Here is a 22,612-nt window from a genome sequence, read left to right as displayed (position 1 = left end):
AAATTCTGCCCTGTTTGTCTTATGTAGATTTATGTTTGTTGTAAAATGCCTTTGGCTCCAATTCATGGCAATCCTATCACGGATAGGGGGGCTTGCCATTGTCTTCTGAGGCTGAGAGAATGTGACTTGCTCAAGGTTACCCACTGGGTTTCCATGCAGGGACGTAGCCAGGATTTTAGGAAGGGGGGGGTCCAGACTAAGTGCCACCATTATAATGGGGTTTGGGCGCGGCGGCACAGCAGCACGCACCATTCTAATGGAAGGGGGGTCCAGACCCCAAGAACACCCCCCCCCCCTTGGCTACGTCCCTGTTTCATGTCTTTGCAAAGATTTGAACCCTCATCTCTCAGAATTCTAGTTGAACACTCAAACTACTACACCAAGCAGACTCTCTGTGGTATATGCAAAATACATGAATTTATGTACAGACATGCACTATGCATGAAGTCAGGATTGCCTAGTGGCCATAGCTACATATTGTAGGAAGCTATGTTTGATGCTGTTTTTGTATGTGTTCAACATGTTTCCAACTTATAGCAACATTATGGCGTGTTTCATGGGGTTTCCTTAGCAAGATTTGTTCAGAGGGGTTTATGTCTTTGCCTTTCCTCTGAGACTAAGAAAGTGTGACTTCCCAAGGCCATTTAGTGGGTTTCCATGGCTTGGTGACCTTGGACAAGTCACAATCTCTCAGCCTCACAGGAAGGCAAAGGCAAACCACCTCTGAGCAAATCTTGTCAAGAAAACTGTGTGATAGGGTTGCTCTAGGGCTGCTATAAATCAGAAATAACTTAAAGGCATGTCATAACAACTGCAGCAGCAGCAGCAGCAGTAAGCACAGCTTACTATAATATGTATCTGTGTGGGAAATCCATTTGTCACCATTTTATGTGTGACGGCTTTAGGCTTTATGTAGATATAAATATTTGCTTATGCATACAGTGAGAGACTGTTCTATGCAGAAATTCAGTGGACTGTCATCCAGTTGAGGAACTGCAGAAATGGGGATGAAACCACAGTCCATAACATGCAGTGTACAATATGTTGGTCAGATCTTTCAGAAATCATTCAGCTACCAGGTGGAACAGACAAAACTCCCTCCACCCAAATTTGAAAGGTGAAGACGGAGGTTTATGGAGGGTTCTTCCTTAATGGAGGAAACATATCTTGGTTATTAAATTGTGTGTGTGTATGTGTGTGGGGAGGATTAAAGAATACAAGTGACATCACGGTTCACTGGAGCAACCTTAGAGGAACATAGGAATTGCTGATCAAACTGTAGCTATCAAACTTTTTAATGCCTGTTACAGAAGTGGTGGCCAATTCAATGCCATGGTTCCCAGATACACCTTCTTAACCTGAGCGTCCACATATTTGGACTAACAGTGGATTTAGTTCCTAGTAAACATACCTGAGATTTACCTGCACATGAACATAGTACAGCTTAATTTGCTTCTGAATGTTCCCCTCCTGTTTGTCACAGTTCAGCAATAGATAAGAAAACAGGAGAGAAAGTGGCTATCAAGAAGCTCTGCCGCCCATTTCAATCTGAGATCTTTGCCAAGCGAGCCTATCGAGAACTCACACTGCTAAAGCACATGCAGCATGAGAATGTGAGTAATGACTTTTTCCTTGCAGTTTGTTGTTGTTGCTGTTATGTGCCTTCACGTCAACTCCAGTTTATGGTGACCTTATCATAGGGTTTTCTTGGCAAGATTTATTGAGAGGACAAACAAATAGATAGTGGAAATCTGTGGGCTTCCATGGCTGAGAAGGGATGTCAATCCTGATCGCTCACAGTCCTAGGACAACACTCAAACCACAACACCATGCTGGCCCTGTAGATTTACTTGCATATAAATGGTCGTGTTTTTCTTTCACAGAGTTGGCAATGCCATTAAGTGTCCAAATTTGCATCATCTCCCAATGTTTGGTAGTCAAAGGAAAATCAGATGAAATGCCTAATGTCAGAATTTGAATAGCCAACAGATGGTTCTCTTTTGCAGCATTAATGATTGAATTATCACAATCGGTATTCAGTAAATCTCAGTAATCCTCAGTACAGTGGTACCCCGGGTTACGAATTTAATTCGTTCCGCCGCCGCGTTCGTAACCCGAAAATCTTCGTAAGCTGAAAAAGCCATAGGCGCTAATAGTGAAAGCCGCGATTTCGTGCGAAAAAGCGCCGAAAAGCACCAAAATTTTTTTCGTAACCCGAAATAACCTTCGTAACCCGGAACAGTTTTTTTCAATGGATTTTTTTCGTAACCCGGAAATTTCGTAAGGCGGCGCATTCGTATCCCGGGGTACCACTGTAATTGATTTCTGGCTTAACCTGGATGTTCTAGAGAGCTACTATGCTGAGTTCAGTCTGTGGTAAATCTCGTTGCACACAAGTACATAGATGGGGAAATCTAACTCAGTCTGAACACCAAATTCATTTTCACAGAAGTTCTTAGAGGCCACATTCCCCTGGTGGGTGAGGCCAAAGGCAAAAGGGCTGAACCAGCAACACCAGTATATTTTTTCTTACAGCTCCTACTGCCAGTAAGTAAGAGCTCATCAAGATTGGTGATTTCTGCTGATTCTCCAAAATGTAATAGATGAAAACCAGGACATTGGCTGAGCAGCATGAGAAAGTAGTCAAAATATAAACAGATTTATCTGGGAGTATGTCCTGCTGAAATCACTGTTATCTTACTTCTGAGCAGTTATATATATAATTACACTGTTAATTTAAGTGAAAAACTGCTCTTGTAAATGCAGACTCTAATCTTCCCTCCCACAGATATGCAAGCACCATCCCTCTCCCCTCTCTTTTACACACATAGTGATACACCTACAAACACTCTCCTGATTGCTGTCTTACTCACTCTACCCCTTTTTCTCTCATGCATAGAGATATACCCCTCCTTCCTCATGCATGCATGCAGGTACACACAGAGTACACAAAAACACATGATATCTCATGTTAGCTTCTCTCTGGCCTCTCATGGCTCCTGGAGTAAGCTAGAGACCCAGCATGCATGTTCGCAATGTATTGAAGTCAGCCAGCACTTACTGACCACTAAAGACCCAAAACAAACAACTGCTGGCTCACTCTCAGTCTCCTACAGGCCTCACACTGCACACACAAAAAGATATTTAAAAATACAAAAACAAGCACTGCAGCGCTTTGCCTGTGTAATCTATAGTTTTCTGGGAGTGGGAAAAACCTGGACCTTTATGACCTTCCAAAGCAAAATGGGGCTTTACATTTAAAATGGGACTATTAGAAACTATAGATTCATATTGCACCACATAATATTACTATTTGATGTATCTTGTTGCTTCTCCATCCAAATGTTCTGCTGACTCAAAAGAAAATGCTTTTCCTATGCTTGGAAACATCAGCCCCTGTATACACATTAATCAACCTGAGCAAAGCATCTATGGACACTCTCCCCTTGAAACTAGCGTAGGAGTGGGGGCACTGATATTTTCAATTATAGGAGTCTGTTGCTATATTGCTAAAGTTCTAGTGTTCTTAAAAAAATTATGGAGTATGGAGAAGAAGAGAGAAAGGAAATAGGGAAGAAGGTGGAACATTCTTAAAATAGACAGGGGATCAAGAAATTAGACATACATGCCTAATGTGTGAGATAGTATCCGGATGCAGCCTGAATTAGAATTCAGTTCAGCAGTAGTAAGTCACTTTTTAAGCTGTGCAATAAGCTCCTGAGTGTGTAGGGGGTAGACCTATCCTCATCCATTCTTGTGGTCCCAGACTCCTGAGTTTCAAGATCAGACAGTTCCTGTGGGAGTCTTGCTTGCTGGAGGCTCTGGGTCTTCATCTGGACTCTTCTGGTGGTGGCATGACACAACTATCCATGGTAGCAAGTGTTGATAGTGGATGATAGCTAAGAAATTTCTGTACCTAAAACCTCTTCTGCTGCTTCTGAACTACACACTTCATGCACTCAGTTCCCTTGCATGAAATGTGAACTAAAAAGGGGGAGTGTGTGTAATATACTGTATTAATAACATCTTTCTGATGTGCTGAGGTTTCATGTACACCACACAATAGGACTGAAAGACTTCTACATTCTAGTCCTAGACTGTGCACGTGCAGAGGAAGGAAGTTATTTCCTTCTTATATTGAATATTCTGTGGGGATGGGACTCCATGATCTTTTCTGTCAAATGTTCAACATCTGTTACCAGCTATGCTGGTAGTATTCTAATTCTGTAAATAATGCCTGCTTTTTTTTTCAGCTGTAGAAAAATTTCCACTGTTTTAATTGGGCATATTAATAATACAATAATAATAATAAAATGTATTTATATTTCTCGCCTCTCTCTGCGGATCGAGGCGGGATTACAACAAATAAAATCGAACAATACAATTACAAAATGTCAATAAAAGCACACAAAAATACATGCACAGTTATTAAAATAACCAAATCATCATCTGTTTCTATTCTTACAATGTTTGCAAATTTTGCAGTATTAAGATGAAAACACATGTCCTAATATTCCAATTAGTCCCTGGACTTGGAGCTTGCTTGGGTACAACCCAAAATATAAAATATAGGTACCCCACCGTATTGTTTGGAAAGTTTTCAAGCTGTATTGAAATATGGCTCAGCTTTTGGGGCTTATGAGAGGGTATTTTTATAGTGGGGGGAAGCACTACTGTCCTATAGTTTTCTTCATAATCTTAGAAATATAAATCTACCTCTTCTACAGGTCATTGGGTTACTTGATGTTTTCACATCAGCTACTTCGTTTGACGGATTCCAGGACTTGTAAGTTTGCATTTTGTCCCTTAAAATAGTCGAAGTTCATTTCAAAAGAAAGAAGTATATGTCAATCACAATTACATAATGCCAGACCTCATTTTGAAAGAAGGTAGTATGTATCAATCACAATTACATAATGTCAAAACCTGAATGCCAAACAGATGTTCTCTTTTGTAGCAGCAATATCTAAAACGACTGAGTTATCCTAGCAAGTACCCAGAGATCTTTCATTAAATTTTCAGTGACAAATTGAATTTGGTCTTATGTGCAGAATTCAACATAGTGGAAATTTTAGCTTTAGCCTTTATTTTTTAAAAACTAGGTTGAGGGGTCGAACTAGATGAGATACTAGAGCCAATTATGGCGAACCTATGGCACGCGTACCAGAGCTGGCACTCAGACCCTCTCTATGGGCAGACATGTTGTCGCCCTAGCACAGAGTTTGCCAGAGTTTCTTACTAGAAAGCCAGAGGGACGTGGCACTTTGCAATAAACAAGTGGGGTCTGGGTTGCAGTTTGGGCACTTGGTCTGTAAAAGGTTCACCATCACTGCTGATCAGATCATCTTTCTTAAGGAAAAAGCAACCATGATTTTAAAAAAAAGTATCCATGATTAAAAAAATAAATAAAAAGTAGCCATGAATTTTCAACTGGGATTGCAGGCTTAAATCCAGTTTGGTAGTGATACTCTCATGCCAGCATGGCTGAACTTATTCCCTTCCCCTTCAGTCCTCAGAGCTACATGAAAACTGGTTCTGGAGAATTCTACAACCTTCTTGATCAGTTTTTTTGGAGAGCAAGGGGCTGCAATTGGAAGGAAATATCACCCCTTTCCACTTCCCCTGAATTCTGCTGTTTTGCCAGCAGACATCCAGCACTGGATCCTCCTCTTGGGCTATATCTACTCTTCATGCCATCCAGTTTTCTTCATGTAAATTAATTTCCTAAGAGTTTTGAGGAAGGGAAATGACATCTAGAAAGTGATACAGTGTATGTGGAAGTAAATCCATGATTCACACTGTGAATCCAAGCCAACCCAACTTTTCTCTACTACTCCTATAGCAGCTTTTCAAGGGATGGGGCATCTAGCATATTCTGGCCTTAACTTAATATCTAGAAATACAATGCTCAGAGATGGTGTGCAATGCCTGACAAAATCTCGAAAGCCTGGCCAGAGATGGTGGTGGGGAAGGGAGATCTACAGCATGATAACTGGTTGGCAGGCAGTGCCTCTCAGCTATAATTTATCATAAAATCACATAGCGTTAATCATATCTATAGTCATGTTGATAATGCAGCATAATCAGCTATATCAAATTTTTTATAGTTGAAAAATTACTTAACCTAGTCCCCACACAGCCCAACACCAGCTCTATAATGCAGGATGCATCCTCAACAGATGGTTGTCTGGACTTTCACTGAATACCTCTTGTAAAGGAGAACCGAACCCACTGCTTCCCAAATGTGCACTGTCAAACTGCTCTTGGCATTAGGAAACTTCTCATAATGTTTAGCCAAAATCTGGGCCCCTGGAATTTCCAGTTGCTGGTTCCATTCTTGTCCTCTGGAGCAATGGACAATATTAATTTATTGGACAGACATAGACTGTCCAAGTTGTCCACTTTGGTTGCAACAAAAAATAAAAATATTGTAAGCAGACCACCAGCAAACATACTTGGCATAAATCAGAATCCAAAGTGTTAGAAGTGAAAACTAATCATAAAACTGGGTGAGGAAAAAAAGTGTTAAATAAAGGTCCTCACCTTGTGCTTGAAATACACCTTGTAAACAAGTAGGATATAATTAATTTGCAGAATTTACACAAGTTGTAAACTTCAGCTTTCCTGGCACAGATTTTTATTATTATTATTCATGTTCTCATGACTTGAATAGAATCACTTCTGTATTCATAATTAACAACATAATGACTGAAGGACCAGAAAGTGTATTTTTGCCTTGCTCACTTGCAAAGGAACACCAGGAATATAACCAGAAGGACACAAAAGCATTTTAAAGCTTAATCTTTGTAACAGTGTTGTAGGATGTATTTCTGATCCTAAAAGAAACAACATACATTAGTTTCCTCATACAATAGGGCCTAATTATCTCAGTGACAATCCACTTAATCTTCTGTTTGTAAGCCACCAAGAATATGGCAATATAGAACCCTACATCTTTGTCCAAGACTTAAGGAATTGTCTTACTGCCTTTTAGCTACCTGGTAATGCCTTACATGCGAACAGATTTACAAAAGATAATGGGACATCAGTTCAGTGAAGAAAAGATCCAGTATCTAATCTATCAGGTGTTGAAAGGGCTGAAGGTAAGTGACCCTGGGGATACTTGACAGGAATTTGATTCTGCCAGATATGCTGAATTAACTGCTAAGATTCTTTTTAATTTTTCTATGAAGGTAGAATATTTTAGCAGATTCTGAAAGAAGAAACAGAACAACTTGCAAGTTTCCATCAATACTGCTGCTACACTGCAGAATTAATGCAGTTTGACACCACTTTAACTGCCATGGCTCAGTGCTGTGGAATCCTGGGATTTGTGGTTTAGTGGGGTTCCAGAGCTCTCCAACAGAGAAGGCTAAATATCTCACAAAACTATATATCTCAAATGCCATAGCACTGAACCATGCCAGTTAAACTGGTATCAAACTGCATTAATTTTGCAGTGTAGATGCAGCCTTTATCAAATGTTATGTATGTTTGCCCATTAATATGTGCTCATAAATCACTAACCTTTTTAGATGATCTCCATATGTTCTCCAGTTACAACTTCCAAATTCAAAGTCTACATGTTTGGTGGGTGGTCCAACAAATCTGAAGGATATCAAGTTGGAAAATATTCCTTTAGTGGTACCTTTAGCAACTGAAGTAAACCAAAATAGAGAAGAGAGCCTGCTTTCACTGTGATCTTGGTGGAGAGGCGGGATAGAAATAAATATGATGATGATGATGATGATGATGATGATGATGATGATCTCTCCTGAATTCAAAATAACATAATTGCTATACTTACTGAAAAGACATTTTGAGCAATGGTAGCAGGTAAAAATAAGGTTGTTCTGTAAAATGATTCCTTTAAAGTTTTGATTAAATCCCAGAGTGACATGAAAGCAGCCAGATGCTACTGGCTTTGAGGAAGTCTAGCATATAACTGTGTTGCTCATTCCACCTTTTCTTTTGGTATATGCAAAAGACTTCAGTTTGCTCACTGCTGACTTTAGGGAAGGTACTTACCCTACAAGTTATAAAGGAATAGCAAGATACTACATAGAAACATATTCTATTACTCAGGAATTATCCAGGCAGATTATTAACTGTTGAAGGGGTGGGGGCAATATTTGTGCACTAAAGATCAAACTCAGACTTTTCTTTTCTTTCTTTTTAATTGCAGTATATTCATTCTGCTGGAATCATTCACAGGGTATGTGCCACTTTTTCTTCTCTGTAAAGTTGTTTTCTACATGCACTCAGCCCACTCTTGTGGAGTAAGCAATACAAGGCACTACAGATGTTGTTGGACTATAGCTCCAAGCATTCCTCACCATTTGTTATTCTGGTTAGAGCTGCTTTGGGTTGTTGTCCAATAACATCTGGAGGACTGTAATTTGCCCACCCCTGCCCTAGCACATGCCTCTGAACATGGTATTTGTTCAAATGTTTTCTTATTCCATCTTGTTTGAAAATACTAACTTATCCAAGTTTCGGCAGACAGTTTTGGACCATAGCATCCATCATCCATGACCCTTAGCCATGCTGGCCGTTGATGATGGGGGTTATACTATAAAACATCCATTACCCAGACCCTTAGCCAAGTTGCCAGTCTCTAATCTGGTCTTTATTCCAACAAAGTGACACTTAATGATACAAGCCAGCTTGTTTCTCCCCACCAGAGAAAAATAGCCATTGCTGGTACTGTCCCTTTTTCTGCCTTAGAGTGTAGTTACTGGAAGGAAGTTGTTAACCCCTCAATAAGCATTCTACCTTCCCCAAATAAAATATTCCTTCATTCCCTAAATTTCTAGCATTGTAAAGAGTGAAACACTGAAAATCATCCACACCTAGAACCCTAATATTTGCTGTGTTCTCATTCTCTTAGTAATTTTGACTACTTCTTTTCTTTGGATGTCTAAACTGTATTTCTAAACTCTCAGCTGTAGTTTTAGGTTACTGCCATGCTATTAATTTTATTTTAGAGTACAGAATCTTTATTTAGGGGCCATGCACCCCTTAGCTACACCACTGTTTCTGCCTTCGCAGCATGTTAACACGAAAGGTATACTATGTCCAATGGTCTGTTCACACAGTAGCCAGTTAGTTGTCCACAGGGATCGTGCCAGCAGGACATAAGTGTAATAGCACCCTCCATCTCATGCTCCCTCTAATACACAAAGGTATACTGCCTCTGATTCTGGAAGTGAAATACAGCAATTGTGACAGTGTTGTGTTTTTGTGACTGATGGTGACCCTATCATGGGGGTTTCTTGGCAAGATTTGTTCAGAGAAGGTTTGCTATTGCCTTCCTCTGAGGCTCAGAGGGGTTTCATGGCCAAGCTGGGAATCAAATCTTGGTCTCCAAAGTCATAGTCCAGCACCCAAACCACTATGCCATGCCAACTATGCCACCATGACCAGTGATCAATATCCTTATCCTGACTACACCATCAATATCCTTATCTTCCATAAATGCATTCAGTCTTCTAAAAGCAACCTGGTTGGCAACCATCAAAGTGTCATATGGCAATGAGTTCCAAACTGTGTGTTGTGTGAATGAGTACTTGATTTTATCTATCCCGAATCTCCCACCTTATAGCTTTTTTTTAAATGTATTTTTAAAAAAGAGGCCTTGCTGCACCATTCAGATAAAATGACTTTCCTCATCAACAGTATTTCCTAACTCTGGGTTTACCTGAAACTGGTCCCTTCGTACTCTTGCATATCAAGACTGGTCCTGAGAAAAGTGCTCCTGCCCCTGTTCAGAGATATTTCATTTGAAGAACTCTTTTCTCATATGTTCCAGGGTGAAGGCCTGGATTCAGAGCTGTGAGGCCTTTCTGGCTTCTCTCTGAGAGAGTAAAAAAAAAATCTATCTGAAATTGCCTGAGGAAAACATATCACATGTTACCTGGGAAGACATCACTGCACAGAGCTTCTTGCATACCCTGAGGCCAACTTTCAATACTGAAATAGTTTAAAGAGAACATTTTGCAACTGAGAGGGAAGAGGCAGAGGAGGAGGGGAGAGATGCACTCTTTCACTTTCAAGATGCTAAAATATCTGCCTAGCTTTTCACTGTTTAATAGAAATCTTCCAGACTCCATTGGTTACATTTGTGGGCCAAATTTGGGGGAGTACTGTGCAATTCTGAGAGCTATGGTCCAAAATAAAAAGTAGCTTTGACTTTTGGTCCTTTAGAAATAATGGGAATAATATTTTCCCTACTAACTACCTTAGGATGGGGGACTGCCAAGGAATATCAGGTGCTGTAAATTATGTTGTTGTTGTTTGCTCTTTTTTTTTTTGCCTTCCCAAGCTATTTAGGGCTTTAAATGTTATTACTAGCACCTTCAATTGAGAATGGAAATGTATTAGCAGCCTGTGCAGTTCGTTCAGAACAGGTATTATATGATATCTGAACAGAATCCCAGTGAGCAGTCTAGGTGTTTGTTTTTTTACTAGCTGCAGTTTCCAAGTCATCTTCAAGAGCAGCTCCATGTAGAGTGCATTACCTTAAGTTGCCAGTGAATAGACTACTGTGGCAAAGTTATCCCTGTCAAGAAAAGGCTGTAGCTGGTGAACCAGTCAAAGTTGGCCTCAAGCACTTCAGGCCACCGAGTCTATCTGGGCTTCCAGTGACAAGGATGGATCTAGGAATATAAGAGTACTCCTGTGCAACTGTTTCTTCCAGAGGAATGCAACCCCACCCAGGTCAGGCAACCTACCCAGTACCTGGACTTGAGAACCGTCTATCCAGAGTGTCCATCTTATTGGGATTCAGCTGCCTAGCCACCACATATTCAAATACCTTCCCTAAATATAGGATATTATTGATAAGGTAATGGTTATCACATCCCTCTGGATCTAGGGAGGTCTTTTTCAAAGGAAGGTGCCTCTTCGAGGCATTAGGCACCTCCCTCTGATGTAGTGAGGCATTTACCATCCTTTGATTCCACATTTGCTAGCTTTTAAGAGCCAAGGGTCGAGACTACATGTGGTGAGATGGACTGATTCAGGCTTCTTGTTTACATCATCAGCTGTACATCATCAACTGCAACAACTGAAACTGATCCCAAGAAAATTGACAAGATAGTGCACTGGACACCTCCCTAGGCTCTACAATAATGGTGGCATCAGTTTCTAAGCTCAGATGAACAACTTTCTGCTCAAAGTACCTGGCAAATTTTTTACAGCTGGCAACCAAGGCTTCTAAACCTGTCCTCTCTGCGCCTCTTCAGTACTTGGAAAAGCTCTGCTGGGTAGTGTGCTGAAGATAGGATAGAAGAGGCATAATAAATTCTTGTTGCCACTTTCACTGCCACATAATAGGCATAACTAAAGGTTTTTACTAATTTTGGGTCATATTCACACCATGTCCTATGCCACTTGCAATGTAGTTTTCATCCAGCCTGTTTCATTGCCTGTAAGTCAAGATCTTCTGTAAGTCAAGGTACTTGCTCCATAGCACTGGACCTGATGCTTAGGAGTGCTTGCATCAATGGCCCTTTCCATCTCACCATTCTATAGTGAGACCAAAGCCTCAGTGGAATCACCAGCTTTGTCAACTGGAAAACCCTTCAGAGCATTCATGCATCCTTCAAATTCCATAAGTCGCTGGGGTAGACTATCTTAATCAGTCCCCCACCCCTGCAGGATCTGCTACTGCCAAACCAAACTTCATAAGAAAATGATCTGACCATGAAAACAAACTTGTTGTACACTCCCCTAAAAACAGATGATTCTTCATCCCTCCAATAGCAAAAGCGAAGTCTAAGGTATGTCCTGCTACATGTGTTGAACCATCATGTAATGAAATGTGGTAACATTGCCATGATACCACTGTGAAGTCCTGAGCAGGTCCTGTCAGGACCACCTCAGCAGGGATGTTGATGTCCCCCAAAACCACGGTCCTGGGGTTCTCCCAACTCCTCTAAGACTACCCGTTCCAGCTCAGGCAGGAAGGCTGCTGGTCAGTGGGGTGGGCAGTACAGTGGTTGTGTTATTACAGACTGACGTGGCATTCAGCAGCAGTACCAGCAGAGCAGATGGCAGGCTGACAGGGTAACTTGGGTCTTGAGGGAAAAGACATGGACCAAAACACAGGCTAATTTCAAATACCTATCCCATCTTTCGCTTACCTGGCTTTTTCAACCCCAGCACCATACATCCTCCTGTCCCAGATTACATCAATTGGGGCATCCCGTTCTTCCTCCTCTCCCCTAAGATTCACCCATGCACATGTATAGACAAAACAAACACTCAAACATAAAGCAAACTTAAGCAAATTGTTTTCAAATTATCTTTTGTTTTAGATTGTTTTTAATTTGCTATATTAAATTGTTTTTAATTTAATATATTTTAATCTATTTAAAAGAATTTAAAATAATTCTTTTAATGTGCTGAAGTTAGACACTGCCTTGAGATCTCTTGAGATAAAGTGGGATGGGTTTATTTATTTAAACAGACAAACAAACCATTCCAAACTCGGGTTGTCCCATGTCATGTGTCCCATCCTACTAACAGACTTCTATTTCCACCAGGGCGTTTGAGGACCCTGTAGTTAGTCTTCAACCACAAATAGGATGACACCCTAAATTGTTAATATATCAAGTTTTAAATTGTCCAATAATTAGCAAAGTTTTAAATAATTTATTTTCAGCACAGATTTTTATCTTGTTTCCCTGTCATAGGGACCCCTTGAAGTAAGTTCCACTACTTTCAATGAGGCTTATTCTTAACAAAAGGATGCAGGATTGCTGGAGCCTAGGTTTTATAATATAAAATGTTAAAATGGGAGGAAATTACGATGGCAATGGTTATATTACAGACTTAGTTATTTCCCTTTTTTTTTTCTCCCTCTGTCTCTCTCACATTGCAGGATCTGAAGCCTGGTAATTTAGCAGTAAATGAGGACTGCGAACTAAAGGTAAGACTTTTTAAAGAAACATGTAGTAGCATGTCGCATTGTTAGCCTGATAACGCCCTTTTGAATCAGCAGCACATAAACAATCTAAACTTATATGTGCTTACTTTCAGTACTGATTTGAATGGATTGCATCAACCATAGAGCGGACCAGAAATTAGGCTTAAATTTAGTCACGATTAACTTAAGTACCCTGGGAGCAAATATAGTGTAGTGGTTTCAGTATTATGCTATAACTCTGGAGACTAGGGTTTGAGTCCCAGCTTGGCTTTGGAAACCTACAGGGTGACCTTGGGCATGCCATACTCTCTCGGCCTCAGAAGAAGTCCAAAGCAACCCCCCTCTGAACAAATCTTGCCAAGAAAACCCAGCGATAGGTTCACCTTTGGGTTCCCATATGTTGGAAGCAGAAGCACAAAGCAAAAATGTAACTCCCATTGATTTCAGTGGAAGTATGGCTAAATCTGGCTCCACCTCAGAGAGATTTACTGCAAAGAGTGCATAAAGTTCTTACATTTTGTTTAGGTGCATAAAGTTTCTACATTTTTGTATGTATGTTGCCAAATTTAGTGCAGAGGTGAGTCAGAGTAGTAATACAGGGAAGCATCAATGTAAGATTTAGAGTCATACTATGAATACTAAATGATTCCCCGAATTCTGATTCCTTAGGAAGTAGTCATAGAAGACCTCCTCTTCCCATACAAGTGCATCCATACTTTTCAAACATAGTCAGAGCCCTGGTATATGTCCATCTACCAAGACAAGAAAAGTTAGTGGGTATTTGGTTCAGGGTCTTTTTGACAGTAGCACCCCAAATGTGCAACTCCTTTCTGAATGAGGTGATTTTGGTTTCTTCATTGGAAACCATTTTACACAGGAAATACACTGTTTATTTCCATCAGGCTTTCAGTGTTCCTTAATGTTGTGTTATCTCACTTTCTAACACTAATTTCCATTGTTACCATTTTGTTTTATTTTATTTACAAGAAATAACAAGATTAGAAAAAACATATATGGCTAGTGGCACTTTGTATAACTATCTATAATGAGATTTTAAGGGGGAGCTGTCTAGTGCAGGCTTTGTGTGAAGCAATGATTCTTCTGAATTGCCTCCCCAATCAGTCATTGATAAGTCATCCTAGTCCACCTTTTAAGCCGTAACCAATAATTTGTAACTGGCCAGCTGATAGGCCTGATTGTAATTTGTGACTGTAAAATAACTTGTAACTGGCTAGCATAGGACCCACATGAAAGTGGGGGGGGGGGATGCAAATAAAAAACCCTCCTTTTTTTGACCTGTTTAATCTCTAGGTCCTCCAGCACAGCTCTATGGCCAACATCCAGCAGTGGTTGACCGTAGAATGGGGGACCGACAAATGCCTAGAGAAATGTTACCTTTAGGAATTTCTAGGTCCTTCAGTGTGACTCTGTGGTCCATCTCTGGTGAAGTCATGCTGGAGGACCTAGAGGTTCCTAGACAGAGCATATAATAAATCCTCAAAAGTCAAAGCCACAGATGTAGATGGCCAACTGTGTACTTGTGAAAAGAAAAGACTATCCCTTGAGCGCATCCGCAATTACTGGTATTTATTAAAGCTTAGTAAATGTTACTTTTTGAGACTTGTTATTGTTATGTGCCTTCAAGTAATTTCGGATTTATGGCAGTCTTAAGGCAACTATATCACACAGTTTTCTTGCCATGATTTGTTCAGAGGGCATTTGTCTTTGCCTTCCTGTGAGGCTGAGAAAATGTGACTTGCCCAGGGTCAACCAATGGGTTTCCATAGCTGAGTGGGAATTTGGACCCTTGTCTCCAGAGTCATAGTCAAATGCTCAAACCACTACTCTATGCTGGTTCTCTCTTTGGGGTTACTGCTTCCAGAATCTCTCAGCCAGCATGGACACTAGTCATGACTGTTAGATGAATTATGGGAGCTGTAACCCAAAATATTAAAAAGTAAGCTGTTATTTATCATCACTTTTTTTAATGTGTGTTGTAGATCTTGGACTTTGGCTTGGCAAGGCATACAGACACTGAGATGACTGGCTATGTGGTGACTCGTTGGTACAGAGCACCGGAAGTAATTCTTAATTGGATGCATTACAATCAGACTGGTATGTTAACTAATTTCATCATGTGGCTTTTCCTCATTCAGAGAGGAATTACAGTATTGACCCCATTCAGTGCTGCTATATATATTAATTCGCCTATTATTATTATTATTATTATTATTATGTAATATTGTCCTTGGCTGAGTAAGTACAGCAGTTCTCTTACACTGCCTCTAACTTATTCAGACAACCAATAAAGATGGGGAAGAATCTGTTAGCACTTCCCTATACATGTTTACTCAGAAATAAATCCCATTCTTTCTTTTTTTCTTGCAATGATGCTTAGCCCCAGGCAAATGAGCATAGGATTGCCAGCTGAATCTATGACCTCTCCCTTCCTTTGTCTTGTCCATGGGCAGCTACTCTGGACTTGTTGTACATCTCCTGCTCTGGGAAATGCTAAATCCCAGTACTTGTGTTTCATGCCACTGGTCTGCCATCTGTCTCCTGATGCTGACATACAGACACACATACACAGTTTTCCCAGTGGATGTATGGTTTTAATCTGTATTTTGAAATGTTTTTATTGAAGTTTTATTTATGTATTGCAATTTTTATCCTGTATTTTGTATTTGATATTGCAATTTTTACCTGTATACCGCTATGATCAACACGGAATAGCGGTTTATAAATAAAACTTATTATTTATTATTATTATTATTCTCCACAAGTGCGAATAGTTCCCTACCCTGACTCAGCTGTGTTCTGTGTTAGTTAGATCTCTAGAGGTGAGATCCCAAGTTAGATCTCTGAGGGTGGGTATACTGGGGGATCTCTAGATACTTAAGTGTATTAGTGCACATGTAAGACAGTGCTGCTGCATTTAGGGACCCTTCTACTTATTCTAGTGCCTTGGACTGCTGCTCTGCTAGCACCTCAGTGTGACACATGTCTCTGCTGTTGCTACTTCTATTAAAAGACAATTGTGTTGCATAAAGAAACATTACTAACTTTTTGACATACCATACTATTTCCTTCAAGGGGGAGAAAATCAAAATATTCAGTAAGTTCATTAAGACCAGGCATAGGTGAAACCTAAGTCAACTACCATATAGAAAACTTCCATGCAAGCCTGGAACACATATAGTCCTGCAGATGGACCACATCTTCCTTCATCCCTTACTATGCTGACTAGGGTTGATAGAGGTGCAGCCCAGAAATACTTGAAGAGCCACCCATTCTCCATACTTGCCTTAGTGCCAGAGTCTAGTTGGTTGTCTTCCAAAACAATATTTAAAAAGTTATGCTAATGGGAACAAAGAAGTTCTTAACATGCAAACTTGTTATAGTTCAGCAAAATAAGCAAAGTGTTTTCTGTCTGTTTCCAAACTTGAACGTTATGCTCCTTTTCTTGTTTTTCGTATATTTCCTCCCAAACAGTGGACATCTGGTCTGTTGGCTGTATCATGGCAGAAATGCTGACAGGGAAAACACTGTTTAAGGGTAAAGACTGTATCCTTCTGAAAGCTACATGAACTTGCTAAGAGAATGTTTGAGACTTGGGAGATTTTCACATGGGGAAAAGTGACAGGAGCATAGCAGGATGCTCCCATCACCATTGTGCAATTGCATGAAGATTTTCAGATGACATTGTGATAATTGCATCATTAACCCATGAATAAAGAGGAATTCTAGTGCATTTTCATTCATGGGACATGGAAATGTGGTTCAAAATGATTCAGGGAAACTAGCTTGCCATTTTACAGTGAGGCAACCCACAGAATGAGGGAACATGTGGCTGCTTAAGCCTGGAAGGCATTGTTAAGGTGTATGTGAAATCTTTGAGGTTTTTCTAGGGTAGCAGATGGAGTGAGGGTGATAGGCAAATCCAATATGTCTAAGTGGAATCTGCAATCTACTGGTAAAACTTTTTTCCACTATCAGAGGGATACCTTCTTATCATTTCTAACTCCTGCCAGCCAGCAGATCTGAAACCTGGGATTGTTGTGTTAGACCTTTCCCATTTAAATGGATAATTTTAAGCTCTCTGAATTATTCCTAAAGAAATTGTTGTGGATCACACCTTTTTAGAAATCAGTAAACAGGAAAGGTTCATTATCTATATACTGTACCCCCAAAAGCTAAAAACTGATATGGACACTGATGAGCCAGTATATTCCTCTCCTCTCTTTGAACAAAAGGTAGGATTTAAATAATAATATAGAGAATTGAGTTGTGCAAATGTTTGTCACCTAACCTGTTTAATCCACTGGTTCCAAACTTTGGCCTCTTGTTGATAACCCTTAATTCAGCCTACCAGATCTTGATCAGCTGACTCAGATTTTGAAAGTAACAGGAAGCCCTGGAGAGGAATTTATCCAGAAACTAGAAGACAAAGCGGTAAGAGAAATGCAAATACCTTGCACAGAAAACTGACACATATTTTTTAAAACTTACAGTTGTTCACCCATATTATATATTTCTCCTCTGTTTTTAAGGACATTACATTTTATTAATTTTATATCCCACATTTCTATGATGGGTTCAAGGTGGTATGTATGGTTCTCAGTCCATTTTTGTCTTCACAATAACTTTGTCACAAAGTTAAGTCTGGCATAAAGTGGCTAACCCCACATCAGCCAGTGAGTTTCACAAACCTTAATGGGGATTTGAACTGGAGTCTCCCAAATTCTAATATAGTAAGTGAGGAAACTCCAGGCTACTATATATAAGAAATATATTGTAGTGATACACACCCTCTCTTTAAAAATCCATGTGATTTATCAGTCACTTATTATATACATGGTTTTACTTTTCCAACAACCCAATATTATTAAAATTGCCTAGTAGGTTTAGCGAGGGCTGTGGTTGGATCAATAGTGTCACAATTATGATTAAGTAGCAATTGTGAATATGGAACAGTTACCTCGATTTACTCATCCACAATGGTTCCCTATTCAAGATCACTGCTTAGTCACAATTTTGACACTGTTGCTATGATTGTAACTCTCCCATATGTACTTTACTGGGGATCAGCTGCATGGTGAGAAGGAAATCATTTCTGCTGGCGATTGGAGTGCAGGGCCATGAGAGGCTACATAGCTAAGTAAACTGAAATACACTGGTGCCTCGGGATACGAAATGATCGCGTTACGAAATTTCCGGGATACGAAAAAGTTGGATTGGAAAAAACTGTTCCGGGTTACGAACTATTTTTCGGGTTACGAAATTCATTTCGGCGCGAAATTCAAATGCGAAGCGCGGCTATAGGCTTTCCAGCGCTAACGGAAAGCCTTTTCGGGTTGCGAAATTTTCGGGTTACGAAGGGAATGGCGGAACGAATTAATTTCGTAACCCGAGGTAGCAGTGTATACTAAATTGCTGATATAGGATTCCAGCCATCATGTTGCTTTATAAATAATCATATTGCCCTGATAAAAATCACTAGAAATTCTGCTGTAAACTTCAGTGGTATATTAGGCTGCACTAGGAGAAGTAATAGAGAATTCCCACGATCCATGATTTGCAAGCTCCTTTTCATCCTCTAGAGCAGAAGTCGTATGGTGACCAGTTGTAAAAGGAAAAAAAGGCGCGTTACAGATGCGCCGAAGGGGCGTACTAGGGTTAGAAAGGGGCATGTTAGGGTTGAGAAGGGGGGGTCCCTTCCAGACACCCCTCAATCCTAATACGGACTGAGTCTGTACAAAATGGCAGTGCCCGTCCACACAGGGGCCGCCATTTTGATATTGTGGACGCATAGCATCCAGACGTCACGTGGCAGAAGTGACACCACAAGTGTGCAAATAGCGCCTTGTGGTGCCACTTCCGGGGCCCAGAAAGAAGCGCCATTTCGGCGCTTCGTTCTTGCTGCGCCCAGGAGCCACGCGGTTTGGCCGCTGCGGTTCCCGGATGTAGCAACCGGCGGTGGCGGCAGAGTGCCCTTCTTGGGCGCTCTGTAATGCGCCATAGCTTCTGCACCTTTAATAACTGTTCAGAAGAGAGCATTTCAGCAGGTGAAGCTTGTATGAGAAGAAGGAAGGTGGGAAGGCTGGATATTACAAGGCTGCTGCCCAACCTGGCAAGATACAGTGTCCCTCCGATAAAAAGACAGGAGATTGTGCTGTTAAAACAAAAAAAGAGCTGGTAGTGGTCTCATGGAAAAGCAGCTGATGTGGTTGGAACATGCTTCAGCTGATTAAACAAAAAGGGTTTATCAGAAGATCTCTACAGACAAATGAAATATTTTTAAAGCTCTGGTGACATGCAGATATTCACTTGAAACACAACTGGCATTAGGAACGCCTTAGGTCAGAGATTTGTTATGTGACTTTGCTTACATCCCACTTCTGTACTCAAAGTCCACAGTGCAGATTTACTCAGAAGTAAGCTCCACTGTGTCCCTAATATGTGTGTTTAGGACTGCAGCCAAACATACTTCCTTGAGAAAGGGAGGGACAGCCAGATATGTATGCAGCAGGCAAATGATCAAGTAAGGTGAGAAACTTTTTTTCTGCTGAGGACTGGATTCCTGTGGGGCAATCTCTTGTTTCCTGGGGGGGGGGGGAAGGAATCTGTTAGAAATTAGGGGGCACATGCCAGTGGTAGACAGGGCCTTCTCTTATCTTGCTTATCTTTTGAAATTGCTTTAACTGCAATGGCAACATCCTGTGGAATCATGAGGTTTCCAATTTAGGAAAGGATATTTAGAATTTTGAGTAAGAGGTGTCCCATGCCTTCCCAGACTATGAGCCCCAGGATTCAGTAGCATGCGGCCACAGTGTTTAAATTAGAATTATAGTGCTTTAAGAATGCACTGTGAAAGCAAATGCTTCTTACCAGTTGGCTGAACCATTCTCCCCATGCTGCCCTTCTCTCCTTTCGGTCTCATTAGCCACCACATTCATGAAATTAGGTTGCCCAGCCCTGATATAAAGGGACCTGAGAAATAATAATAATAAAATAGAGATAACATAATAAGAGCATGTGAGGTTATTATTGAATCCTAGTTTTAGGCATACCCTGAAAGAAGGTAACATATATACAACGGAGTAAATTTTTGGTTTCATGTCTGAAGCTTTGGCTTCTCAACATGATATAAATTGTTTAATATTGACCCTTATATGTATATGTAAGAGGTGATACATGTGTGAGCATGTGTATGTTCTTGTCTCTTTTAGGCCAAAAGCTACATACAGTCGCTGCCCAAGATTCCCAAAATGGATTTATCTCGACTTTTCCCCAAAGCCAGTCCTCTAGGTAAGTTGTCATGAAGTTGTCCTCCAGCTAATTGTTCATTCTCCCCAAAACACATCACATGCATCCTATGATGCCATACCATTGTAGCATGTTAAAAAATAAGGAGCACCTCTTGCCTTACATTGGAACCAGCTAGTGTCTTCTTATGTTCATAATCATACTCTGGGAAGCTGTTCCATATTGCAAATATCCAGGCCATGTAAATAAAAAAGGGATACTATAGATATGACTTCTGTCCCAGACTGTCCCCACTGCATTAGTCTTCAAAATGGCACTGTAGTGTAGACACTGTACTGTACTATGTACATTGTTTCTTTAGTGTTGAAAAACAACAGCTGTTTACAATATTATTATAATGTAAAATAAACATCAAAGTTCTTGCTGGATGTTGTTCTTCCCTTGGGGGTAGAGCCAAAGGAAAGTGAGCTGTGTTGACAGAAAAAGCAACAACTTAGAAGAACAACAATGGAAGAATGTATCTGATTTATTTTATGGATTTATGTCAGATAATCTGATTTTTTTTCCATACAAAATTGGTCACTGAAACTGCTGAACACTGGGATACCTTCATATCAGTTGTCACTTGTTCCTAATCTGTCCTAATGGTCATAGATGAGAATAAGCATAGCATTTGCAGCATCTGAAGAAGGCAGTGGATTAACTGAGAAGGAAACTATCTTGTAAGGCTGGTTAACTTTTGAGTTTTCTGTCTTTCTGTTCTCCAAGTCTAGTATAGTTTTGCTGTCTTTAACTTACTTCTTTTGCATTCATTCAAAATTTAGAACATGAAATAACTGCTTGCTGTTATATATTCAATATTTACCTTCATTCTTTTCAGTACATAAACTAGTGATCATAGAAATTCACTAGAACCTATATTCATGTTCTATAAAATCTATAGGATTGTATATTTCTGATACTTCCCAGGTATGTATACGATCACATGTATATGAACCAGTCGATCACACCTGAGCAAAACATTCTGTGATTAAGTTTGCTTCTTGCCTGACTTGCTGTTTTACTCATTGTATTTCTTCACTTGAGTACTTGCCCACAGTTGTTTATAACTTTCAGATGGAAAATCATACTCTGTGTGAACTATCCCAAGAATATCCACTCCATAAGTTATATTACTCCATACTTTTGAATCAAATTGCTGAATTTGATCAATCTTAACATAACTCCTTGAAGTATTACTGGACTCTGGGAGATATTTCTGATAAGCATGTGTTGGAGTATACTAAAAATACATTTAAACAAAAAATTATCGATTAGATTTCCAGTTCCACTTGCAACACAGCTGAACTAAAATACTGAGAACTGAACTGATACAGTTGTATCAAAATATAATTTGTCAATACCTAATTTAACTAGAGAGAAAACTGCAAGGATTAGCTTTCTGGGGATCGTGTGTTATTTTGAGCCAAAATTATTTGGTAATAACCTGAATTAGAGAATGTGTTGAAGAAATTTTATGTAGTTTCTTCTCTATAGTTATTAATGTTTGGAACTGTCCTGTACCTGAGTGTGTTTCCTCTTAGAGAGGTTGCTCTGAGGGTTCCCTGCAGTGTTCCAATAAGCCTCAAAGATATTCCCTGGAATGTTTTACCAAAATTCCCGGAATTCCCCAATATTTATTATTATTATTCAGTCAAAATCCCTGGAAAGACAGTAATTAAATTCCCCAGATTCCAGGGAATTCCCCAGAAACTGGCAACACTGTTTCTCTGCCCTTCACATTAGTGGAATTCATATACAGTTGTCTCTCCCTTTTCACAGACTTGGAGTCTGCGGTCTTGCTTTTTGTAAGAGAAACAAAATGGCAGTGCTTGCCCACACGTGGCCCTGCATGCGCACCTCGGGTGTGCACACCATTATTTTCAATGGGACTCAAATATTTGCGAGTTGCCATTTTCATGAGGGGGAGAGGGTGTGTTCCAGAATGGATCCTCTATGAATTGGGAGGGGCTACTGTATAATGAAGAAACATATTCTGGGTCTGTTTAATGATATGGTGCAGTTGCATCACGGTTTGGTCTTCCAGCCACATTACATTTTCTAAAGGATAATGCTATACCCCAAACTTCAATATTATCCTTATACAGTAGCTGGTTACACTGGCAGTTGCATCTTACTTCGATACCAATAGTGGGACAATATCTTCTTTCACAGCTAAGGCACAGCAGGCTAGTTTAAGAGTCCCAGGGCAATTCAGTGGCCTATAACATTGGATCTTAAACTTTGGTCCTCTATATGGCCATGGTGGCTGGGATTTCTGAGAGCTGAAGTTTGAAATCACTGGTATATGCAATTCTGTCTTCCAACTGAAGGAATTAACTGGGGAGTTGAGGAGGAATGTCTAAGAGACTCTCA

General features: G+C 40.1%; 1 protein-coding gene and 1 long non-coding RNA gene across 4 annotated transcripts in view; one reads left to right on the top strand and one right to left on the bottom strand.

Moving 5' to 3' along the window:
- The window catches only part of MAPK13 (mitogen-activated protein kinase 13), a 39,097-nt gene that overhangs the window by 11,157 nt on the left and 5,328 nt on the right, over positions 1-22,612 (top strand). For 2 of the 3 annotated variants that reach the window (XM_042466054.1, XM_042466053.1), the window contains 9 exons: positions 1,484-1,613; positions 4,728-4,786; positions 6,995-7,103; positions 8,186-8,215; positions 12,887-12,934; positions 14,932-15,046; positions 16,424-16,495; positions 17,304-17,383; positions 20,161-20,239. In XM_042466054.1, the coding sequence (XP_042321988.1) occupies positions 1,484-1,613; positions 4,728-4,786; positions 6,995-7,103; positions 8,186-8,215; positions 12,887-12,934; positions 14,932-15,046; positions 16,424-16,495; positions 17,304-17,383; positions 20,161-20,239 (722 nt within the window). The remainder of the gene's footprint in view (positions 1-1,483; positions 1,614-4,727; positions 4,787-6,994; positions 7,104-8,185; positions 8,216-12,886; positions 12,935-14,931; positions 15,047-16,423; positions 16,496-17,303; positions 17,384-20,160; positions 20,240-22,612) is intronic. The other variant, XM_042466055.1, reaches the window with a different exon arrangement.
- LOC121929972 overlaps positions 4,374-22,612 on the bottom strand; it is a 19,159-nt gene continuing 920 nt past the window's right edge. The window contains exons 2-4 of the long non-coding RNA XR_006103784.1: positions 19,820-19,921; positions 7,528-7,774; positions 4,374-6,836 (exon numbers count right to left, since the gene is read on the bottom strand). This is a non-coding gene — a long non-coding RNA (uncharacterized LOC121929972). The remainder of the gene's footprint in view (positions 6,837-7,527; positions 7,775-19,819; positions 19,922-22,612) is intronic.

The sequence above is a fragment of the Sceloporus undulatus genome, chromosome 4, assembly GCF_019175285.1.
Source record: "Sceloporus undulatus isolate JIND9_A2432 ecotype Alabama chromosome 4, SceUnd_v1.1, whole genome shotgun sequence".
NCBI lineage: Eukaryota > Metazoa > Chordata > Lepidosauria > Squamata > Phrynosomatidae > Sceloporus > Sceloporus undulatus.
The sequence above is the reverse complement of the archived record's forward strand: the minus strand, read 5'-3'. Positions and strand labels throughout refer to the sequence as shown.